At 50.8% G+C, this 22,048-nt stretch overlaps 1 protein-coding gene across 1 annotated transcript in view; it reads right to left on the reverse strand.

Moving 5' to 3' along the window:
• Positions 1–22,048, reverse strand: part of LOC142477427 (ribosomal protein S6 kinase beta-2-like) — a 43,195-nt gene that overhangs the window by 16,760 nt on the left and 4,387 nt on the right. Inside the window, exons 3-4 of the mRNA XM_075582257.1 lie at positions 18,936–19,036; positions 12,436–12,526 (exon numbers count right to left, since the gene is read on the reverse strand). Of these exons, the coding sequence (XP_075438372.1) occupies positions 12,436–12,526; positions 18,936–19,036 (192 nt within the window). The remainder of the gene's footprint in view (positions 1–12,435; positions 12,527–18,935; positions 19,037–22,048) is intronic.

A 22,048-nucleotide genomic window follows, 5' to 3' on the forward strand; every position in this document is an offset into this window, starting at 1 on the left:
TGCCATGACCTGTTTCTTGGTTTTTGGAACAGGCCACTGAACTATGGCTTCTACCTTGGCTGGCTCTGGTTTGAGGTGCCCTCCACCCACCCTGTGCCCTAAGTACAGGACCTCTGCCATCCCTACCATACACTTAGTGGGTTTCAAGGTAAGCCCAGCCTCCCTGATCCTATCTAGCACCGCAGCTACATGTCCTAAATGGTATTCCCAGGAATTACTAAAGACAGCAATGTCATCTAAGTAAGCCCTGGCATAGCTCTGCATCCCTTCCAGTAACCTATTGACCAGGCGTTGGAAGGTAGCCGGGGCATTCTTCATCCCAAATGGCATCACCAAAAACTCATAGAGGCCACTTGGAGTGATGAATGCTGACTTCTCCCTAGCCTCCAGGGTCAGTGGGATTTGCCAATAGCCTTTGCTCAAATCCATGGTGGTCAGATACTTTGCCCCCGCGAGTTCATCCAGTAACTCATCCATGCGGGGCATGGGGTAAGCATCTGACACCGTCCCAGCATTGAGCAACCGGTAGTCCACACAAAACTGGGTGGTCTTGTCCTTCTTAGGGACTAGAACTACCGGGCTTGCCCAAGGACTCTGGGACGGAGTAATTACCCCTAGGGTCAGCATCTCCTCTATCTCCCTTTCCATACTTGTCTTGACCTCTGCTGACACTCTATAAGCGTGCTTATGCAGTGGCTGCAGGTCCCCTGTGTGCACTGGGTGTTTGGTGAGATGTGTCCTCCCTGGCATGTCAGTGAAAAGGGCCCCATACTTAGCTAGCATGTCCCTGGCTTCTACCTGCTGCCTAGCACTCAACTGTGCCCCTATCTCCACCTGCTCCACAGTGTTTCCCTGCCTAGCCTCCCCTAGGAGATCAGGCAGAGCATTGCTCGCCGGATCCTCCAGCAGTGGGCTACAAATGGCCAGCACTGCTCCCATACTCGGTGCTCTGTATTCTTTCAGCATATTAATGTGATATGTCTCGTGCCTCTCAGGCTCTACCTGTACAACGTAGTTGTACTCATTCACCTTTCGGATAACCGGGTACGGTCCCGACCAGGCAGCCATCAACTTGTTCCCCCGAGTGGGTTTGAGAACAAGCACCTGCTGTCCTGGGATGAATTCCCTGCTACGGGCATTCCGGTCATACCATTGCTTTTGCTTGGTCTGAGCAGCCCTGGGCCACCCCCATGAGCATCTCTAACCGGTCTCGGAGATCTACTACATACTGGATCACTGAAGCATCAGTAGCAGTAGTCTCCCCTTCCCATCCCTCATGGAATAGGTCCAGAGGTCCACATACCCTGCGGCCATATAGTAGCTCGAAGGGGGAGAAGCCTGTAGATTCCTGCGGTACCTCTCGGTAGGCAAACAGCAGATGCTGCAGGTGAATCTCCCAGTCTTTCCCCTCCGCCTCTATAAAGGTCCGAAGCATCTGCTTCAGGGTCCCGTTAAACCTCTCACATAATCCGTTTGTCTGGGGATGGTAAGGGGTAGTGCGCCGGTGCTGTACACTGCATGCATCCCAGAGACAATGTAACAGTTCACACATGAGCTGCGACCCCTGATCGGTTAGGATCTCACTAGGGAAACCTACCCTAGCAAAAATGTTCAGCAAAGCTGCTGCCACTGTCTTGGCATATATGGTGCCAAGCGCTACCGCCTCAGGGTACCGGGTGGCAAAATCCACCACCGTGAGGATGTAGCGCCTCCCTGACCTGCTAGGAATCATAAGGGGTCCTACAAGATCCATCGCTACCTTCTGGAAGGGTTCCCCTATTATCGGTAGGGGTTTCAGGGGTGCCTTCACACGGTCGCCCGCCTTACCCACTCGCTGGCAGGCATCACAAGAGCGCCAGAAAGTGCCTACATCTCGAGATACCCCCGGCCAGTAGTAACGCTGTAATAACCGGGCTCGCGTTCTGTTGACCCCCTGATGTCCCGCTAACGGAATAGAGGCACTACTAGCTGTCGCTTACTGGTCAATCCCTCCTCTATCCCTGGGATCCCCGCTTCTCTGTACAGGAGTCCCCGGTGCCATAGGCAGTGCTCAGTGCCTTCCCCTGCCTGAGATTCGGATGCCCGAAGTCTCACGCCAGCCAGGGTAGGGTCTGTCTTCACTGCCTCCCTAAACTGGGCTCCTAATTCTGGCCACCCCCCAGTCATGTCACTGTCCGGAGAATGGGGAAGGGTGAGGGGGAACAGTAAGTCAGTCTGTGGTTGCAACTGCTCCTGGCTTACCTCCCCGGGCTCCTCAGCGTCCTCCGCTAATGTTGGTCCCAAAGGCTGGGGGACTGGCGCCGCCGCCATTGCCGCTGTCTGGCTCCGGGTAACCGCCGCCACTGCAGCGGGCTTGGGCACTCGGTCATAGGTGCAGGTCATTGGTCCCAGATCGTTGCCAAGAAGAACATCGGCATCCAAACCGGGTAAAACCCCCACCTCCCGCACACCCTGGCCCTCCCCCCAATCCAAAAAGATTCTGGCCACTTGCAGGAAACGTGGCTCTCCGTCGGCCACAGTGATCTGTATCCCAGGGCCTGAGAGTAATTCCTCTGGCCGGACCATATCAGGTCGGACCAGGGTCACTGCAGCTCCTGAATTCAGCAAACCGACTGCTTGCCGGTCACCGACAGTGACCGGGGTGAGATGTCTGCTCCGGCCGTCCGTCTGCTGCAGGTCCGTGCTGAGATGTCCTCCGCTCCTGGCTGTAGGCACCGATGAAACCGGGACAGGTGTGGCATGGGACGTCTCGCTGGGAGTTGGTTCCATGACCGGTCTAGAGTCTGTGGTGGAAGCCACCCGCACGCGGGCTACCGGCTTCGCAGCTGGGGTGCGTTGCCCCTGATGGGGTCCGCCGGAACGCAGGGGTTCCGGGCAATCTGGTCTGATGTGACCAGGGCGGTTGCAGTTGTAGCACCAGCGCTCGTGCCGGAGCTCCCCCTCCTTCGGTGGACTGCTGCCCGCAGGCGGCCTCTGAGTCCATTGGGGGGTATTGGCAGACTTTCTGGCCGGTGCCGCCGCCACCGCCGCCTTGGCGGTCATCAGGGCTTGGCTGGCCACATAGTTGTCTGCAAGCCTCGCCGCCTCCTGGTAAGTCTTGGGCTTCTTGTCGTACACCCAAGCCCTCACCGCCGGCGGGCACTGCTGCATGAGCTGCTCCTGAAAAATGAGGTCCAGCAGGCGTTGGTAAGTCCGTGCCTCATAGCCCTCCACCCAGCGTATCCCGTACAAAGCCATGCGGGTCACGTAGGTGACATAGGACTCCTGGGGCTGCCTCTCTTCCTGCCGGAATTTACCCCGGTAGGCTTCAGGGGTAAAACCGTACTGAAACAGTAACAGTTCTTTCAGGTGGTCATAGTCATCAGCATACTCATCTGGAAGCGCCATCATCGTCTGCTTAGCCATGCCGGACAATAAGGGGTCCAAACATGCAATCCTATGCTGTGGAAGCACTTTGTACCGCCGACACTGTGTCTCAAAGTTCTTTAGAAAACTGTCGATCTGATCAGTACCTTCCACGAACTTGGTGAGACTGTGCTGGTCCAGCTTGAGTTCATCTTTGTTGGGTTGGACAGGGGGGCAATAAGCGGGTCTGTTCACTGCCATAGTGATAAACTGCAGCCGCTCCTCCGGTGTCCCTCTGTCTCCCCACGCAGTAATCAGTGCCAACATTTCAGGGGTGAACGGACAGGTAGCCGCAGCAACCAGTACCCCTCCTGTTGCACTGCTCCCGGGAGGTGCCCTCTTTCCCTCCCCGAGATTCTGCCGCCCCGGCACTGGGTTCCTTCCCTGATCTCCGGGTGGCTGTATAAGGGCAAGCTGAGCCGTATCCTGAGGCTCTGCAAGCCGGGCTTCATAGTCACCGATTGCGTCAACCATGTCTGCGACCTCTTGGTTCTCATAGGGCAGTCCATATTCACGGCACTTGTCCTTCAGCGGAGCTCGGGTCCTCATGTTGGATGAGCCTTCAGCCTCGCTCATGGTTCACGATCGCAGCAGTGAGGTGGTGTTACAACTTGTGTTAACTGTTGCACTACTGTGTTCAATATCTTTAGTCCCAGGAACTCGCAATTCCCTTTGAGTTCCCACTATATTACAGTTTCCCGCAGTACACTGTAATACAGGTCCAGTTCAATACCACCGCTGCCACCAGTTAATTATAGAGCTTGTGACGGTAACTTATGACAAGATATAATGAACACCAAATATCTGGGTTGAACTGAACGAGGCTTAGATATAATAAAATATATTTATTCCTTAAAAAAAGGTGAACAAAGCTAAATAGTACAATTAACAGACAAGAAGGTAACACTTCTTAGGGTTGGGGAATGGAGAAGTATCAGCTAGCAATTCTCTAGCAATCTGGTGACATTCAAGATGGTATCAGAAGAAGAACTAAAAACTGTAGGGTTGACACAGTTTATATACCTGTGTAACCCTATTCTTAACATTGAATACAGACTATTGGTGAACAATTATCTGTATCCAATCCCTAACGTGGAGACACATTCTAACCCATGCCCCCCAGCTAATTAGCCCATGTGTACTGGGACTCTATGGGTAGCCCCATAATTAAATCAGGGGCAACGACCAGTCTACCAAATGAAGTATCTGCATTGTTTGTAGGTGTAGACATAACACTTACAAACCACTCCAGTTTGATGATTCTCCACCCTCAGGTAACAATTAGTGGCAGAGTCTGTTGATTAGTACTTGGTTGGTTGATAAGTACTTAGTGTAAACAATCAGGCAGTTAACTTTTGATCACAGTGCTTAGGCTCAATCAGCCGGCTGCCCTTCATGACCTATTAGCATAGCAGATGGAGTCTGCATTGTCAGAGCAGATCCAAAATACCATACATATACACTTTAATATCTACACATATTAATAAGTTCCATTCTGGTGGGCTCAGTGAGTCGAAATTTGCCAGTTTTTAATGCCTACAGTGACTCCACACATTGGCCAAATATCAACTCTCTGCGACCTCCAGAACTGGAGATACAGAAATGCACTTTAAAACATTAAAATACAGGATTATAATGAAACATGGGAACAGGGGAACATACAGTTTCAAGACATGACAAGGTGTAAGCCACATTCCTGGACCGCAGTCCAGTTAACCCCTTGCCTCCCAGGTCAGGGGGTGGCCATATGGGGTGCAACCCCTTTAATACTGGGCCAACCCCCCTCTCCCTCTACAGTCACTCTGTGTGTGTCACTCTGTGTGTGTGTGTGTGTGTGTGTGTGTGTCACTCTCTGTGTGTGTGTGTGTGTGTCACTCTGTGTGTGTGTGTGTGTGTGTGTGTGTGTGTCACTCTGTGTGTGTGTGTGTGTGTGTGTGTGTGTGTGTGTCACTCTGTGTGTGTGTGTGTGTGTGTGTGTGTGTGTGTGTGTCACTCTGTGTGTGTGTGTGTGTGTCACTCTGTGTGTGTGTGTGTGTGTGTGTGTGTGTGTGTGTGTGTGTGTGTGTGTGTGTGTGTCACTCTGTGTGTGTGTGTGTGTGTGTGTGTGTGTCACTGTGTGTGTGTGTGTGTGTGTGTGTGTGTGTCACTGTGTGTGTGTGTGGGCGCGCGCATGTGTGTGTCACTGTGTGTGTGTGTCACTGTGTGTGTGTGTGTGTGTGTGTGTGTGTCACTGTGAGTACATACATATATTCCACTGTCCCACAGAAGGTGTGTGTCACTGTGTGTGTCACTGTGAGTACATACATATATTGCACTGTCCCACAGGTGTGTGTCACTGTGTGTGTGTGTCACTGTGTGTGTGTGTGTGTGTGTGTCACTGTGTGTGTGTGTGTCACTGTGAGTAGATATATTCCACTGTCCCACAGAAGGTGTGTGTCACTGTGTGTGTGTCACTGTGATTACATACATATATTGCACTGTCCCACAGGTGTGTGTCACTGTGAGTACATACATATATTGCACTGTCCCACAGGTATGTGTCACTGTGTGTGTGTGTGTGTCACTGTGTGTCATTGTGTGTGTGTGTGTCACTGTGTGTGTGTGTCACTGTGAGTACATATATTCCACTGTCCCACAGAAGGTGTGTGTCACTGTGTGTGTGTCACTGTGATTACATACATATATTCCACTGTCCCACAGAAGGTGTGTGTCACTGTGTGTGTGTCACTGTGAGTACATACATATATTCCACTGTCCCACAGAAGGTGTGTGTCACTGTGTGTGTGTGTCAATGTGAGTACATACATATATTCCACGGTCCCACAGAAGGTGTGTGTCACTGTGTGTGTGTGTGTGTCACTGTGTGTGTGTGTGTGTGTCACTGTGTGTGTGTCACTGTGAGTACATACATATATTCCACTGTCCCACAGAAGGTGTGTGTCACTGTGTGTGTGTCACTGTGAGTACATACATATATTCCACTGTCCCACAGAAGGTGTGTGTCAATGTGTGTGTGTCACTGTGTGTGTGTGTGTGTGTGTGTGTGTGTCACTGTGTGTGTGTGTGTCACTGTGTGTGTCACTGTGAGTACATACATATATTCCACGGTCCCACAGAAGGTGTGTGTCACCGTGTGTGTGTCACTGTGTGTGTGTCACTGAGTACATACATATATTCCACGGTCCCACAGAAGGTGTGTGTCACTGTGTGTGTGTGTCACTGTGTGTGTGTCACTGTGAGTACATACATATATTCCACGGTCACACAGAAGGTGTGTGTCACTGTGTGTGTGTCACTGTGTGTGTGTGTGTGTGTGTGTGTCACTGTGTGTGTCACTGTGAGTACATACATATATTCCACGGTCCCACAGAAGGTGTGTGTCACTGTGTGTGTGTGTCACTGTGTGTGTGTGTGTCACTGTGTGTGTCACTGTGAGTACATACATATATTCCACTGTCCCACAGAAGGTGTGTGTCAATGTGTGTGTGTCACTGTGTGTGTGTGTGTCACTGTGTGTGTGTGTCACTGTGTGTGTCACTGTGTGTGTGTCACTGTGTGTGTGTGTGTCACTGTGTGTGTCACTGTGAGTACATACATATATTCCACGGTCCCACAGAAGGTGTGTGTCACTGTGTGTGTCACTGTGTGTGTGTGTCACTGTGTGTGTGTCACTGTGAGTACATACATATATTCCACGGTCCCACAGAAGGTGTGTGTCACTGTGTGTGTGTGTCACTGTGTGTGTCACTGTGAGTACATACATATATTCCACGGTCACACAGAAGGTGTGTGTCACTGTGTGTGTGTGTCACTGTGTGTGTGTGTCACTGTGAGTACATACATATATTCCACGGTCCCACAGAAGGTGTGTGTCACTGTGTGTGTGTGTCACTGTGTGTGTGTGTCACTGTGAGTACATACATATATTCCACGGTCCCACAGAAGGTGTGTGTCACTGTGTGTGTGTGTCAATGTGTGTGTGTCACTGTGAATACATACATATATTCCACGGTCCCACAGAAGGTGTGTGTCACTGTGTGTGTGTGTGTCACTGTGTGTGTGTCACTGTGAGTACATACATATATTCCACTGTCCCACAGAAGGTGTGTGTCACTGTGTGTGTCACTGTGAATGTGTGTGTGTGTCACTGTGTGTGTGTCACTGTGAGTACATACATATATTCCACTGTCCCACAGAAGGTGTGTGTCACTGTGTGTGTGTGTGTGTCACTGTGTGTGTGTCACTGTGAGTACATACATATATTCCACTGTCCCACAGAAGGTGTGTGTCAATGTGTGTGTGTCACTGTGTGTGTGTGTCACTGTGTGTGTGTGTGTGTGTCACTGTGTGTGTCACTGTGAGTACATACATATATTCCACTGTCCCACAGAAGGTGTGTGTCAATGTGTGTGTGTCACTGTGTGTGTGTGTGTCACCGTGTGTGTGTCACTGTGTGTGTGTCACTGAGTACATACATATATTCCACGGTCCCACAGAAGGTGTGTGTCACTGTGTGTGTGTGTCACTGTGTGTGTGTCACTGTGAGTACATACATATATTCCACGGTCCCACAGAAGGTGTGTGTCACTGTGTGTGTGTCACTGTGTGTGTGTCACTGTGAGTACATACATATATTCCACTGTCCCACAGATGGTGTGTGTCACTGTGTGTGTGTCACTGTGAGTACATACATATATTCCACTGTCCCACAGAAGGTGTGTGTCACTGTGTGCGTGTCACTGTGTGTGTGTGTGTCACTGTGTGTGTGTGTGTGTGTATGTGTGTGTGTGTCACTGTGTGTGTGTCACTGTGATTACATACATATATTCCACTGTCCCACAGAAGGTGTGTGTCACTGTGTGTGTGTCACTGTGATTACATACATATATTCCACTGTCCCACAGATGGTGTGTGTCACTGTGTGTGTGTCACTGTGAGTACATACATATATTCCACGGTCCCACAGAAGGTGTGTGTCACTGTGTGTGTGTCACTGTGTGTGTCACTGTGACTACATACATATATTCCACGGTCCCACAGAAGGTGTGTGTCACTGTGTGTGTGTCACTGTGTGTGTCACTGTGAGTACATACATATATTGCACTGTCCCACAGGTGTGTGTCACTGTGTGTGTGTGTCACTGTGTGTGTGTCACTGTGTGTGTGTGTGTCACTGTGAGTAGATATATTCCACTGTCCCACAGAAGGTGTGTGTCACTGTGTGTGTCACTGTGTGTGTGTCACTGTGATTACATACATATATTGCACTGTCCCACAGGTGTGTGTCACTGTGTGTGTCACTGTGTGTGTCACTGTGTGTGTCACTGTGAGTACATACATATATTCCACTGTCCCACAGGTATGTGTCACTGTGTGTGTGTGTGTCACTGTGTGTCATTGTGTGTGTGTGTGTCATTGTGTGTGTGTGTGTCACTGTGTGTGTGTCACTGTGATTACATACATATATTCCACTGTCCCACAGAAAGTGTGTGTCACTGTGTGTGTGTGTCACTGTGTGTGTGTGTGTGTGTGTGTGTGTCACTGTGTGTGTGTCACTGTGATTACATACATATATTCCACGGTCCCACAGAAGGTGTGTGTCACTGTGTGTGTGTCACTGTGTGTGTGTGTGTGTCACTGTGTGTGTGTGTGTGTCACTGTGTGTGTGTGTGTGTGTCACTGTGTGTGTGTCACTGTGATTACATACATATATTCCACTGTCCCACAGAAGGTGTGTGTCACTGTGTGTGTGTGTGTCACTGTGTGTGTGTGTCACTGTGAGTACATACATATATTCCACGGTCCCACAGAAGGTGTGTGTCACTGTGTGTGTGTCACTGTGTGTGTGTGTGTGTGTGTCACTGTGCGTGTGTCACTGTGAGTACATACATATATTCCACTGTCCCACAGAAGGTGTGTGTCACTGTGTGTGTGTCACTGTGAGTACATACATATATTCCACTGTCCCACAGAAGGTGTGTGTCAATGTGTGTGTGTCACTGTGTGTGTGTGTGTCACTGTGAGTACATACATATATTCCACGGTCCCACAGAAGGTGTGTGTCACTGTGTGTGTGTCACTGTGTGTGTGTGTCACTGTGTGTGTGTCACTGTGAGTACATACATATATTCCACTGTCCCACAGAAGGTGTGTGTCACTGTGTGTGTGTGTGTGTCACTGTGTGTGTGTGTGTCACTGTGTGTGTGTGTCACTGTGTGTGTGTGTCACTGTGAGTACATACATATATTCCACTGTCCCACAGATGGTGTGTGTCACTGTGTGTGTGTCACTGTGTGTGTGTCACTGTGTGTGTGTCACTGTGTGTGTGTCACTGTGTGTGTGTCACTGTGTGTGTGTCACTGTGTGTGTGTCACTGTGTGTGTCACTGTGTGTGTGTCACTGTGTGTGTGTCACTGTGTGTGTGTGTGTGTGTGTGTCACTGTGTGTGTCACTGTGAGTACATACATATATTCCACGGTCCCACAGAAGGTGTGTGTCACTGTGTGTGTTTCACTGTGTGTGTGTCAATGTGAGTACATACATATATTCCACGGTCCCACAGAAGGTGTGTGTCACTGTGTGTGTGTCACTGTGTGTGTGTCACTGTGTGTGTCACTGTGTGTGTGTCACTGTGTGTGTGTCACTGTGTGTGTGTGTCACTGTGTGTGTGTCACTGTGTGTGTGTGTGTGTGTCACTGTGTGTGTCACTGTGAGTACATACATATATTCCACGGTCCCACAGAAGGTGTGTGTCACTGTGTGTGTGTCACTGTGTGTGTGTCACTGTGAGTACATACATATATTCCACGGTCCCACAGAAGGTGTGTGTCACTGTGTGTGTGTGTGTCATTGTGTGTGTGTGTCACTGTGTGTGTGTGTGTCACTGTGTGTGTGTCACTGTGTGTGTGTGTGTGTCACTGTGAGTACATACATATATTCCACGGTCCCACAGAAGGTGTGTGTCACTGTGTGTGTGTCACTGTGAGTGTGTGTGTCACTGTGTGTGTGTGTGTGTGTGTGTGTGTCACTGTGTGTGTGTCACTGTGAGTACATACATATATTCCACGGTCCCACAGAAGGTGTGTGTCACTGTGTGTGTGTGTCATTGTGTGTGTGTGTCACTGTGTGTGTGTGTGTGTGTCACTGTGTGTGTGTGTGTGTCACTGTGTGTGTGTGTGTGTGTCACTGTGTGTGTGTGTGTGTGTGTGTGTCACTGTGAGTACATACATATATTCCACTGTCCCACAGAAGGTGTGTGTCACTGTGTGTGTGTGTGTCACTGTGTGTGTGTCACTGTGATTACATACATATATTCCACGGTCCCACAGAAGGTGTGTGTCACTGTGTGTGTGTGTGTGTGTGTGTGTGTGTGTGTGTCACTGTGTGTGTGTGTCACTGTGTGTGTGTCACTGTGTGTGTGTCACTGTGTGTGTGTGTGTGTCACTGTGAGTACATACATATATTCCACGGTCCCACAGAAGGTGTGTGTCACTGTGTGTGTGTCACTGTGAGTGTGTGTGTCACTGTGTGTGTGTGTGTGTGTGTGTGTGTGTGTGTGTGTCACTGTGTGTGTGTCACTGTGAGTACATACATATATTCCACGGTCCCACAGAAGGTGTGTGTCACTGTGTGTGTGTGTCATTGTGTGTGTGTGTCACTGTGTGTGTGTCACTGTGTGTGTGTGTGTCACTGTGTGTGTGTGTGTGTCACTGTGTGTGTGTCACTGTGTGTGTGTGTGTGTGTGTGTGTCACTGTGAGTACATACATATATTCCACTGTCCCACAGAAGGTGTGTGTCACTGTGTGTGTGTGTGTGTGTCACTGTGTGTGTGTCACTGTGATTACATACATATATTCCACGGTCCCACAGAAGGTGTGTGTCACTGTGTGTGTGTGTGTGTGTGTCACTGTGTGTGTGTGTCACTGTGTGTGTGTCACTGTGAGTACATACATATATTCCACGGTCCCACAGAAGGTGTGTGTCACTGTGTGTGTGTCACTGTGTGTGTGTGTCACTGTGTGTGTGTCACTGTGAGTACATACATATATTCCACGGTCCCACAGAAGGTGTGTGTCACTGTGTGTGTGTGTCACTGTGTGTGTGTGTGTCACTGTGTGTGTGTCACTGTGAGTACATACATATATTCCACGGTCCCACAGAAGGTGTGTGTCACTGTGTGTGTGTGTCACTGTGTGTGTGTCACTGTGAGTACATACATATATTCCACGGTCCCACAGAAGGTGTGTGTCACTGTGTGTGTGTGTCACTGTGTGTGTGTCACTGTGAGTACATACATATATTCCACGGTCCCACAGAAGGTGTGTGTCACTGTGTGTGTGTCACTGTGAGTACATACATATATTCCACGGTCCCACAGAAGGTGTGTGTCACTGTGTGTGTGTGTGTGTCACTGTGTCACTGTGTGTGTGTCACTGTGTGTGTCACTGTGAGTACATACATATATTCCACGGTCCCACAGAAGGTGTGTGTGTCACTGTGTGTGTGTGTCACTGTGTGTGTGTCACTGTGAGTACATACATATATTCCACGGTCCCACAGAAGGTGTGTGTGTCACTGTGTGTGTGTCACTGTGAGTACATACATATATTCCACGGTCCCACAGAAGGTGTGTGTCACTGTGTGTGTGTCACTGTGTGTGTGTCACTGTGTGTGTGTCGCTGTGAGTACATACATATATTCCACGGTCCCACAGAAGGTGTGTGTCACTGTGTGTGTGTCACTGTGTGTGTCACTGTGTGTGTGTCACTGTGAGTACATACATATATTCCACGGTCCCACAGAAGGTGTGTGTCACTGTGTGTGTGTCACTGTGTGTGTGTCACTGTGAGTACATACATATATTCCACTGTCCCACAGAAGGTGTGTGTCACTGTGTGTGTGTGTCACTGTGTGTGTGTGTGTCACTGTGTGTGTGTCACTGTGAGTACATACATATATTCCACGGTCCCACAGAAGGTGTGTGTCACTGTGTGTGTGTGTCACTGTGTGTGTGTCACTGTGAGTACATACATATATTCCACGGTCCCACAGAAGGTGTGTGTCACGCTGTCCCCGTGAATTGATTCCTTGCACAGACCAAAGTCTGTCAGCTTAATATGCCCTGAAAAGAGAGAGACAGATAAGTGACAGTCATACACTGTGCGAGAGAGACAGATAAGTGACAGTCAGACACTGTGCGAGAGCGACAGATAAGTGACAGTCATACACTGTGCGAGAGGGACAGATAAGTGACAGTCAGACACTGTGCGAGAGGGACAGATAAGTGACAGTCAGACACTGTGCGAGAGGGACAGATAAGTGACAGTCAGACACTGTGCGAGAGAGACAGATAAGCGACAGTCATACACTGTGCGAGAGGGACAGATAAGTGACAGTCATACACTGTGCGAGAGGGACAGATAAGTGACAGTCATACACTGTGCGAGAGGGACAGATAAGTGACAGTCAGACACTGTGCGAGAGAGACAGATAAGTGACAGTCAGACACTGTGCGAGAGAGACAGATAAGTGACAGTCAGACACTGTGCGAGAGGGACAGATAAGTGACAGTCATACACTGTGCGAGAGGGACAGATAAGTGACAGTCAGACACTGTGCGAGAGGGACAGATAAGTGACAGTCATACACTGTGCGAGAGGGACAGATAAGTGACAGTCAGACACTGTGCGAGAGAGACAGATAAGTGACAGTCATACACTGTGCGAGAGGGACAGATAAGTGACAGTCATACACTGTGCGAGAGAGACAGATAAGTGACAGTCAGACACTATGCGAGAGAGACAGATAAGTGACAGTCATACACTGTGCGAGAGAGACAGATAAGTGACAGTCAGACACTGTGCGAGAGGGACAGATAAGTGACAGTCATACACTGTGCGAGAGGGACAGATAAGTGACAGTCAGACACTGTGCGAGAGGGACAGATAAGTGACAGTCATACACTGTGCGAGAGGGACAGATAAGTGACAGTCATACACTGTGCGAGAGGGACAGATAAGTGACAGTCATACACTGTGCGAGAGGGACAGATAAGTGACAGTCAGACACTGTGCGAGAGGGACAGATAAGTGACAGTCAGACACTATGCGAGAGAGACAGATAAGTGACAGTCAGACACTGTGCGAGAGAGACAGATAAGTGACAGTCAGACACTGTGCGAGAGAGACAGATAAGTGACAGTCAGACACTGTGCGAGAGGGACAGATAAGTGACAGTCATACACTGTGCGAGAGGGACAGATAAGTGACAGTCAGACACTGTGCGAGAGGGACAGATAAGTGACAGTCAGACACTGTGCGAGAGGGACAGATAAGTGACAGTCAGACACTGTGCGAGAGGGACAGATAAGTGACAGTCAGACACTGTGCGAGAGGGACAGATAAGTGACAGTCAGACACTGTGCGAGAGGGACAGATAAGTGACAGTCAGACACTGTGCGAGAGAGACAGATAAGTGACAGTCAGACACTGTGCGAGAGAGACAGATAAGTGACAGTCAGACACTGTGCGAGAGAGACAGATAAGTGACAGTCAGACACTGTGCGAGAGAGACAGATAAGTGACAGTCAGACACTGTGCGAGAGGGACAGATAAGTGACAGTCAGACACTGTGCGAGAGAGACAGATAAGTGACAGTCAGACACTGTGCGAGAGGGACAGATAAGTGACAGTCAGACACTGTGCGAGAGGGACAGATAAGTGACAGTCAGACACTGTGCGAGAGGGACAGATAAGTGACAGTCAGACACTGTGCGAGAGGGACAGATAAGTGACAGTCAGACACTGTGCGAGAGAGACAGATAAGTGACAGTCATACACTGTGCGAGAGAGACAGATAAGTGACAGTCAGACACTGTGCGAGAGAGACAGATAAGTGACAGTCAGACACTGTGCGAGAGGGACAGATAAGTGACAGTAATACACTGTGCGAGAGGGACAGATAAGTGACAGTCATACACTGTGCGAGAGAGACAGATAAGTGACAGTCAGACACTGTGCGAGAGGGACAGATAAGTGACAGTCATACACTGTGCGAGAGAGACAGATAAGTGACAGTCAGACACTGTGCGAGAGGGACAGATAAGTGACAGTCAGACACTGTGCGAGAGAGACAGATAAGTGACAGTCAGACACTGTGCGAGAGGGACAGATAAGTGACAGTCAGACACTGTGCGAGAGGGACAGATAAGTGACAGTCAGACACTGTGCGAGAGAGACAGATAAGTGACAGTCATACACTGTGCGAGAGGGACAGATAAGTGACAGTCAGACACTGTGCGAGACGGACAGATAAGTGACAGTCAGACACTGTGCGAGAGAGACAGATAAGTGACAGTCATACACTGTGCGAGAGGGACAGATAAGTGACAGTCAGACACTGTGCGAGAGAGACAGATAAGTGACAGTCATACACTGTGCGAGAGGGACAGATAAGTGACAGTCAGACACTGTGCGAGAGAGACAGATAAGTGACAGTCATACACTGTGCGAGAGGGACAGATAAGTGACAGTCAGACACTGTGCGAGACGGACAGATAAGTGACAGTCAGACACTATGCGAGAGGGACAGATAAGTGACAGTCAGACACTGTGCGAGAGGGACAGATAAGTGACAGTCAGACACTGTGCGAGAGGGACAGATAAGTGACAGTCAGACACTGTGCGAGAGAGACAGATAAGTGACAGTCAGACACTGTGCGAGAGGGACAGATAAGTGACAGTCAGACACTGTGCGAGAGGGACAGATAAGTGACAGTCATACACTGTGCGAGAGGGACAGATAAGTGACAGTCATACACTGTGCGAGAGGGACAGATAAGTGACAGTCAGACACTGTGCGAGAGGGACAGATAAGTGACAGTCAGACACTATGCGAGAGAGACAGATAAGTGACAGTCAGACACTGTGCGAGAGAGACAGATAAGTGACAGTCAGACACTGTGCGAGAGAGACAGATAAGTGACAGTCAGACACTGTGCGAGAGGGACAGATAAGTGACAGTCATACACTGTGCGAGAGGGACAGATAAGTGACAGTCAGACACTGTGCGAGAGGGACAGATAAGTGACAGTCAGACACTGTGCGAGAGGGACAGATAAGTGACAGTCAGACACTGTGCGAGAGGGACAGATAAGTGACAGTCAGACACTGTGCGAGAGGGACAGATAAGTGACAGTCAGACACTGTGCGAGAGGGACAGATAAGTGACAGTCAGACACTGTGCGAGAGAGACAGATAAGTGACAGTCAGACACTGTGCGAGAGAGACAGATAAGTGACAGTCAGACACTGTGCGAGAGAGACAGATAAGTGACAGTCAGACACTGTGCGAGAGAGACAGATAAGTGACAGTCAGACACTGTGCGAGAGGGACAGATAAGTGACAGTCAGACACTGTGCGAGAGAGACAGATAAGTGACAGTCAGACACTGTGCGAGAGGGACAGATAAGTGACAGTCAGACACTGTGCGAGAGGGACAGATAAGTGACAGTCAGACACTGTGCGAGAGGGACAGATAAGTGACAGTCAGACACTGTGCGAGAGGGACAGATAAGTGACAGTCAGACACTGTGCGAGAGAGACAGATAAGTGACAGTCATACACTGTGCGAGAGAGACAGATAAGTGACAGTCAGACACTGTGCGAGAGAGACAGATAAGTGACAGTCAGACACTGTGCGAGAGGGACAGATAAGTGACAGTAATACACTGTGCGAGAGGGACAGATAAGTGACAGTCATACACTGTGCGAGAGAGACAGATAAGTGACAGTCAGACACTGTGCGAGAGGGACAGATAAGTGACAGTCATACACTGTGCGAGAGAGACAGATAAGTGACAGTCAGACACTGTGCGAGAGGGACAGATAAGTGACAGTCAGACACTGTGCGAGAGAGACAGATAAGTGACAGTCAGACACTGTGCGAGAGGGACAGATAAGTGACAGTCAGACACTGTGCGAGAGGGACAGATAAGTGACAGTCAGACACTGTGCGAGAGAGACAGATAAGTGACAGTCATACACTGTGCGAGAGGGACAGATAAGTGACAGTCAGACACTGTGCGAGACGGACAGATAAGTGACAGTCAGACACTGTGCGAGAGAGACAGATAAGTGACAGTCATACACTGTGCGAGAGGGACAGATAAGTGACAGTCAGACACTGTGCGAGAGAGACAGATAAGTGACAGTCATACACTGTGCGAGAGGGACAGATAAGTGACAGTCAGACACTGTGCGAGAGAGACAGATAAGTGACAGTCATACACTGTGCGAGAGGGACAGATAAGTGACAGTCAGACACTGTGCGAGACGGACAGATAAGTGACAGTCAGACACTATGCGAGAGGGACAGATAAGTGACAGTCAGACACTGTGCGAGAGGGACAGATAAGTGACAGTCAGACACTGTGCGAGAGGGACAGATAAGTGACAGTCAGACACTGTGCGAGAGAGACAGATAAGTGACAGTCAGACACTGTGCGAGAGGGACAGATAAGTGACAGTCAGACACTGTGCGAGAGGGACAGATAAGTGACAGTCAGACACTGTGCGAGAGGGACAGATAAGTGACAGTCAGACACTGTGCGAGAGGGACAGATAAGTGACAGTCAGACACTGTGCGAGAGAGACAGATAAGTGACAGTCATACACTGTGCGAGAGGGACAGATAAGTGACAGTCAGACACTGTGCGAGACGGACAGATAAGTGACAGTCAGACACTGTGCGAGAGAGACAGATAAGTGACAGTCAGACACTATGCGAGAGAGACAGATAAGTGACAGTCAGACACAATGCGAGAGAGACAGATAAGTGACAGTCAGACACTGTGCGAGAGAGACAGATAAGTGACAGTCAGACACAATGCGAGAGAGACAGATAAGTGACAGTCATACACTGTGCGAGAGGGACAGATAAGTGACAGTCAGACACTGTGCGAGAGGGACAGATAAGTGACAGTCAGACACTGTGCGAGAGAGACAGATAAGTGACAGTCAGACACTATGCGAGATAGACATATATGTGACAGTCATACACTGTGCGAGAGAGACAGATAAGTGACAGTCAGACACAATGCGAGAGAGACAGATAAGTGACAGTCAGACACTGTGCGAGAGAGACAGATAAGTGACAGTCATACACTGTGCGAGAGGGACAGATAAGTGACAGTCAGACACTATGCGAGAGAGACAGATAAGTGACAGTCAGACACTGTGCGAGAGAGACAGATAAGTGACAGTCATACACTGTGCGAGAGGGACAGATAAGTGACAGTCAGACACTGTGCGAGAGAGACAGATAAGTGACAGTCAGACACTATGCGAGAGAGACAGATAAGTGACAGTCAGACACAATGCGAGAGAGACAGATAAGTGACAGTCAGACACTGTGCGAGAGAGACAGATAAGTGACAGTCAGACACAATGCGAGAGAGACAGATAAGTGACAGTCATACACTGTGCGAGAGGGACAGATAAGTGACAGTCAGACACTGTGCGAGAGGGACAGATAAGTGACAGTCAGACACTGTGCGAGAGAGACAGATAAGTGACAGTCAGACACTATGCGAGATAGACATATATGTGACAGTCCGACACTATGCGAGAGAGACAGATAAGTGACAGTCAGACACTGTGCGAGAGGGACAGATAAGTGACAGTCAGACACTATGCGAGAGAGACAGATAAGTGACAGTCAGACACTGTGCGAGAGGGACAGATAAGTGACAGTCAGACACTGTGCGAGAGAGACAGATAAGTGACAGTAATACACTGTGCGAGGGGGACAGATAAGTGACAGTCAGACACTGTGCGAGAGAGACAGATAAGTGACAGTCAGACACTGTGCGAGAGGGACAGATAAGTGACAGTCATACACTGTGCGAGAGGGACAGATAAGTGACAGTCAGACACTGTGCGAGACGGACAGATAAGTGACAGTCATACACTGTGCGAGAGGGACAGATAAGTGACAGTCAGACACTGTGCGAGAGGGACAGATAAGTGACAGTCAGACACTGTGCGAGAGAGACAGATAAGTGACAGTCATACACTGTGCGAGACGGACAGATAAGTGACAGTCAGACACTATGCGAGAGAGACAGATAAGTGACAGTCAGACACTATGCGAGAGAGACAGATAAGTGAAAGTCAGACACTATGCGAGAGAGACAGATAAGTGACAGTCAGACACTATGCGAGAGAGACAGATAAGTGAAAGTCAGACACTATGCGAGAGAGACAGATAAGTGACAGTCAGACACTATGCGAGAGAGACAGATAAGTGACAGTCAGACACTATGCGAGAGAGACAGATAAGTGACAGTCAGACACTATGCGAGATAGACATATATGTGACAGTCCGACACTATGCGAGAGAGACAGATAAGTGACAGTCAGACACTATGCGAGAGAGACAGATAAGTGACAGTCAGACACTATGCGAGAGAGAGAGATAAGTGACCGTCAGACACTATGCGAGAGAGACAGATAAGAGACAGCCGGCGTTACCGTGGGCGCTCAGCATGACGTTCTCGGGTTTCAGGTCCCTGTATATAATCCCCAGAGAGTGCAGGTGTGCGAGAGCGAGCGTGATCTCTGCCAGATAGAAACTGTGTGACAGACAGAAAGAGCGTCACTGTCACACGCGCAACAGAACTGTCACACACAGCAGCCCTGTCACACACAGCAGCCCTGTCACCCCCAGTGTCACACACAGCAGCGCTGTCACACCCAGTGTCACACACAGCAGCCCTGTCACACCCAGTGTCACACACAGCAGCCCTGTCACACCCAGTGTCACACACAGCAGCCCTGTCACACCCAGTGTCACACACAGCAGCCCCGTCACACCGAGTCACACACAGCAGCCCTGTCACACCCAGTGTCACACACAGCAGCCCTGTCACACCCAGTGTCACACACAGCAGCCCTGTCACACCCAGAGTCACATAGAGCAGCCCCGTCACACCGAGTCACACACAGCAGCCCTGTCACACCCAGTGTCACACACAGCAGCCCTGTCACACCCAGTGTCACACACAGCAGCCCTGTCACACCCAGTGTCACACACAGCAGCCCTGTCACACCCAGTGTCACACACAGCAGCCCTGTCACACCCAGAGTCACATAGAGCAGCCCCGTCACACCCACTGTCACACACAGCAGCCCTGTCACACCCAGTGTCACACACAGCAGCCCTGTCACACCCAGTGTCACACACAGCAGCCCTGTCACACCCAGTGTCACGCACAGCAGCCCCGTCACACCCACTGTCACACACAGCAGCCCTGTCACACACAGCAGCCCTGTCATACCCAGTGTCACACACAGCAGCGCTGTCACACCCACTGTCACACACAGCAGCCCTGTCACACCCAGTGTCACACACAGCAGCCCTGTCACACCCACTGTCACACACAGCAGAACTGTCACACCCAGTGTCACACAGAGCAGCCCTGTCACACCCAGTGTCACACACAGCAGCCCTGTCACACCCAGTGTCACACACAGCAGCCCTGTCACACACAGTGTCACACCCAGCAGCAATGTCACACCCAGTGTCACACACAGCAGCCCTGTCACACCCAGTGTCACATATAGCAGCCCTGTCACACCCACTGTCACACACAGCAGCCCTGTCACACCCAGTGTCACACACAGCAGCGCTGTCACACCCACTGTCACACACAGCAGCCCTGTCACACCCAGTGTCACACACAGCAGCCCTGTCACACCCAGAGTCACATACAGCAGCCCCGTCACACCCACTGTCACACACAGCAGCCCTGTCACACCTAGTGTCACGCACAGCAGCGCTGTCACACCCACTGTCACACACAGCAGCAATGTCACACCCAGTGTCACACACAGCAGCCCTGTCACACCCAGTGTAACGCACAGCAGCCCTGTCACACCCACTGTCACACACTGCAGCGCTGTCACACCCACTGTCACACCCAGCAGCCCTGTCACATCCAGTGTCACATACAGCAGCCCTGTCACACCCAGTGTCACACACAGCAGCCCTGTCACACCCAGTGTCACACACAGCAGCCCCGTCACATCCACTGTCACACACAGCAGCCCTGTCACACCCAGTGTCACACACAGCAGTCCCGTCACACCGAGTCACATACAGCAGCCCTGCACACCCAGTGTCACACACAGCAGCCCTGTCACACCCAGTGTCACACACAGCAGCCCTGTCACACCCAGTGTCACACACAGCAGCCCTGTCACACCCAGTGTCACACACAGCAGCCCTGTCACACCCAGTGTCACACACAGCAGCCCTGTCACACCCAGTGTCACACACAGCAGCCCTGTCACACCCAGTGTCACACAAAGCAGCCCTGTCACACCCAGTGTCACGCACAGCAGCCCTGTCACACCCACTGTCATGCACAGCAGCCCTGTCACACCCAGTGTCACACACAGCAGCAATGACACACCCAGTGTCACACACAGCAGCGCTGTCACACCCAGTGTCACACACAGCAGCCCTGTCACACCCACTGTCACACACAGCAGCCCTGTCACACCCAGTGTCACACACAGCAGCCCTGTCACACCCAGTGTCACACAAAGCAGCCCTGTCACACCCAGTGTCACACACAGCAGCCCTGTCACACCCACTGTCACATACAGCAGCCCTGTCACACCCAGTGTCACATACAGCAGCCCTGTCACACCCACTGTCACACACAGCAGCCCTGTCACACCCAGTGTCACACACAGCAGCGCTGTCACACCCACTGTCACCCCCAGTGTCACACACAGCAGCCCTGTCACACCCACTGTCACACACAGCAGCCCTGTCACACCCAGTGTCACATACAGCAGCCCTGTCACACCCAGTGTCACACACAGCAGCCCTGTCACACCCACTGTCACCCACAGCAGCCCTGTCACATCCAGTGTCACACACAGCAGCCCTGTCACACCCACTGTCACCCACAGCAGCCCTGTCACATCCAGTGTCACATACAGCAGCCCTGTCACACCCAGTGTCACACACAGCAGCCCTGTCACACCCAGTGTCACACACAGCAGCCCTGTCACACCCAGTGTCACACACAGCAGCCCTGTCACACCCACTGTCACCCACAGCAGCCCTGTCACACCCAGTGTCACACACAGCAGCCCTGTCACACCCACTGTCACACACAGCAGCCCTGTCACACCCACTGTCACCCACAGCAGCCCTGTCACATCCAGTGTCACACACAGCAGCCCTGTCACACCCACTGTCACACACAGCAGCCCTGTCACACCCACTGTCACGCACAGCAGCCCTGTCACACTCAGTGTCATATACAGCAGCCCCGTCACACCCACTGTCACACACAGCAGCCCTGTCACACCCACTGTCACACACAGCAGCCCTGTCACACCCACTGTCACGCACAGCAGCCCTGTCACACTCAGTGTCATATACAGCAGCCCTGTCACACCCAGTGTCATATACAGCAGCCCTGTCACATCCAGTGTCACATACAGCAGCCCTGTCACACCCAGTGTCACATCCAGTGTCACATACAGCAGCCCTGTCACACCCAGTGTCACACCCAGTGTCACGCACAGCAGCCCTGTATACCCAGTGTCACACACACATAATACCC

This window comes from Ascaphus truei, unplaced genomic scaffold (assembly GCF_040206685.1).
Source record: "Ascaphus truei isolate aAscTru1 unplaced genomic scaffold, aAscTru1.hap1 HAP1_SCAFFOLD_2085, whole genome shotgun sequence".
NCBI lineage: Eukaryota > Metazoa > Chordata > Amphibia > Anura > Ascaphidae > Ascaphus > Ascaphus truei.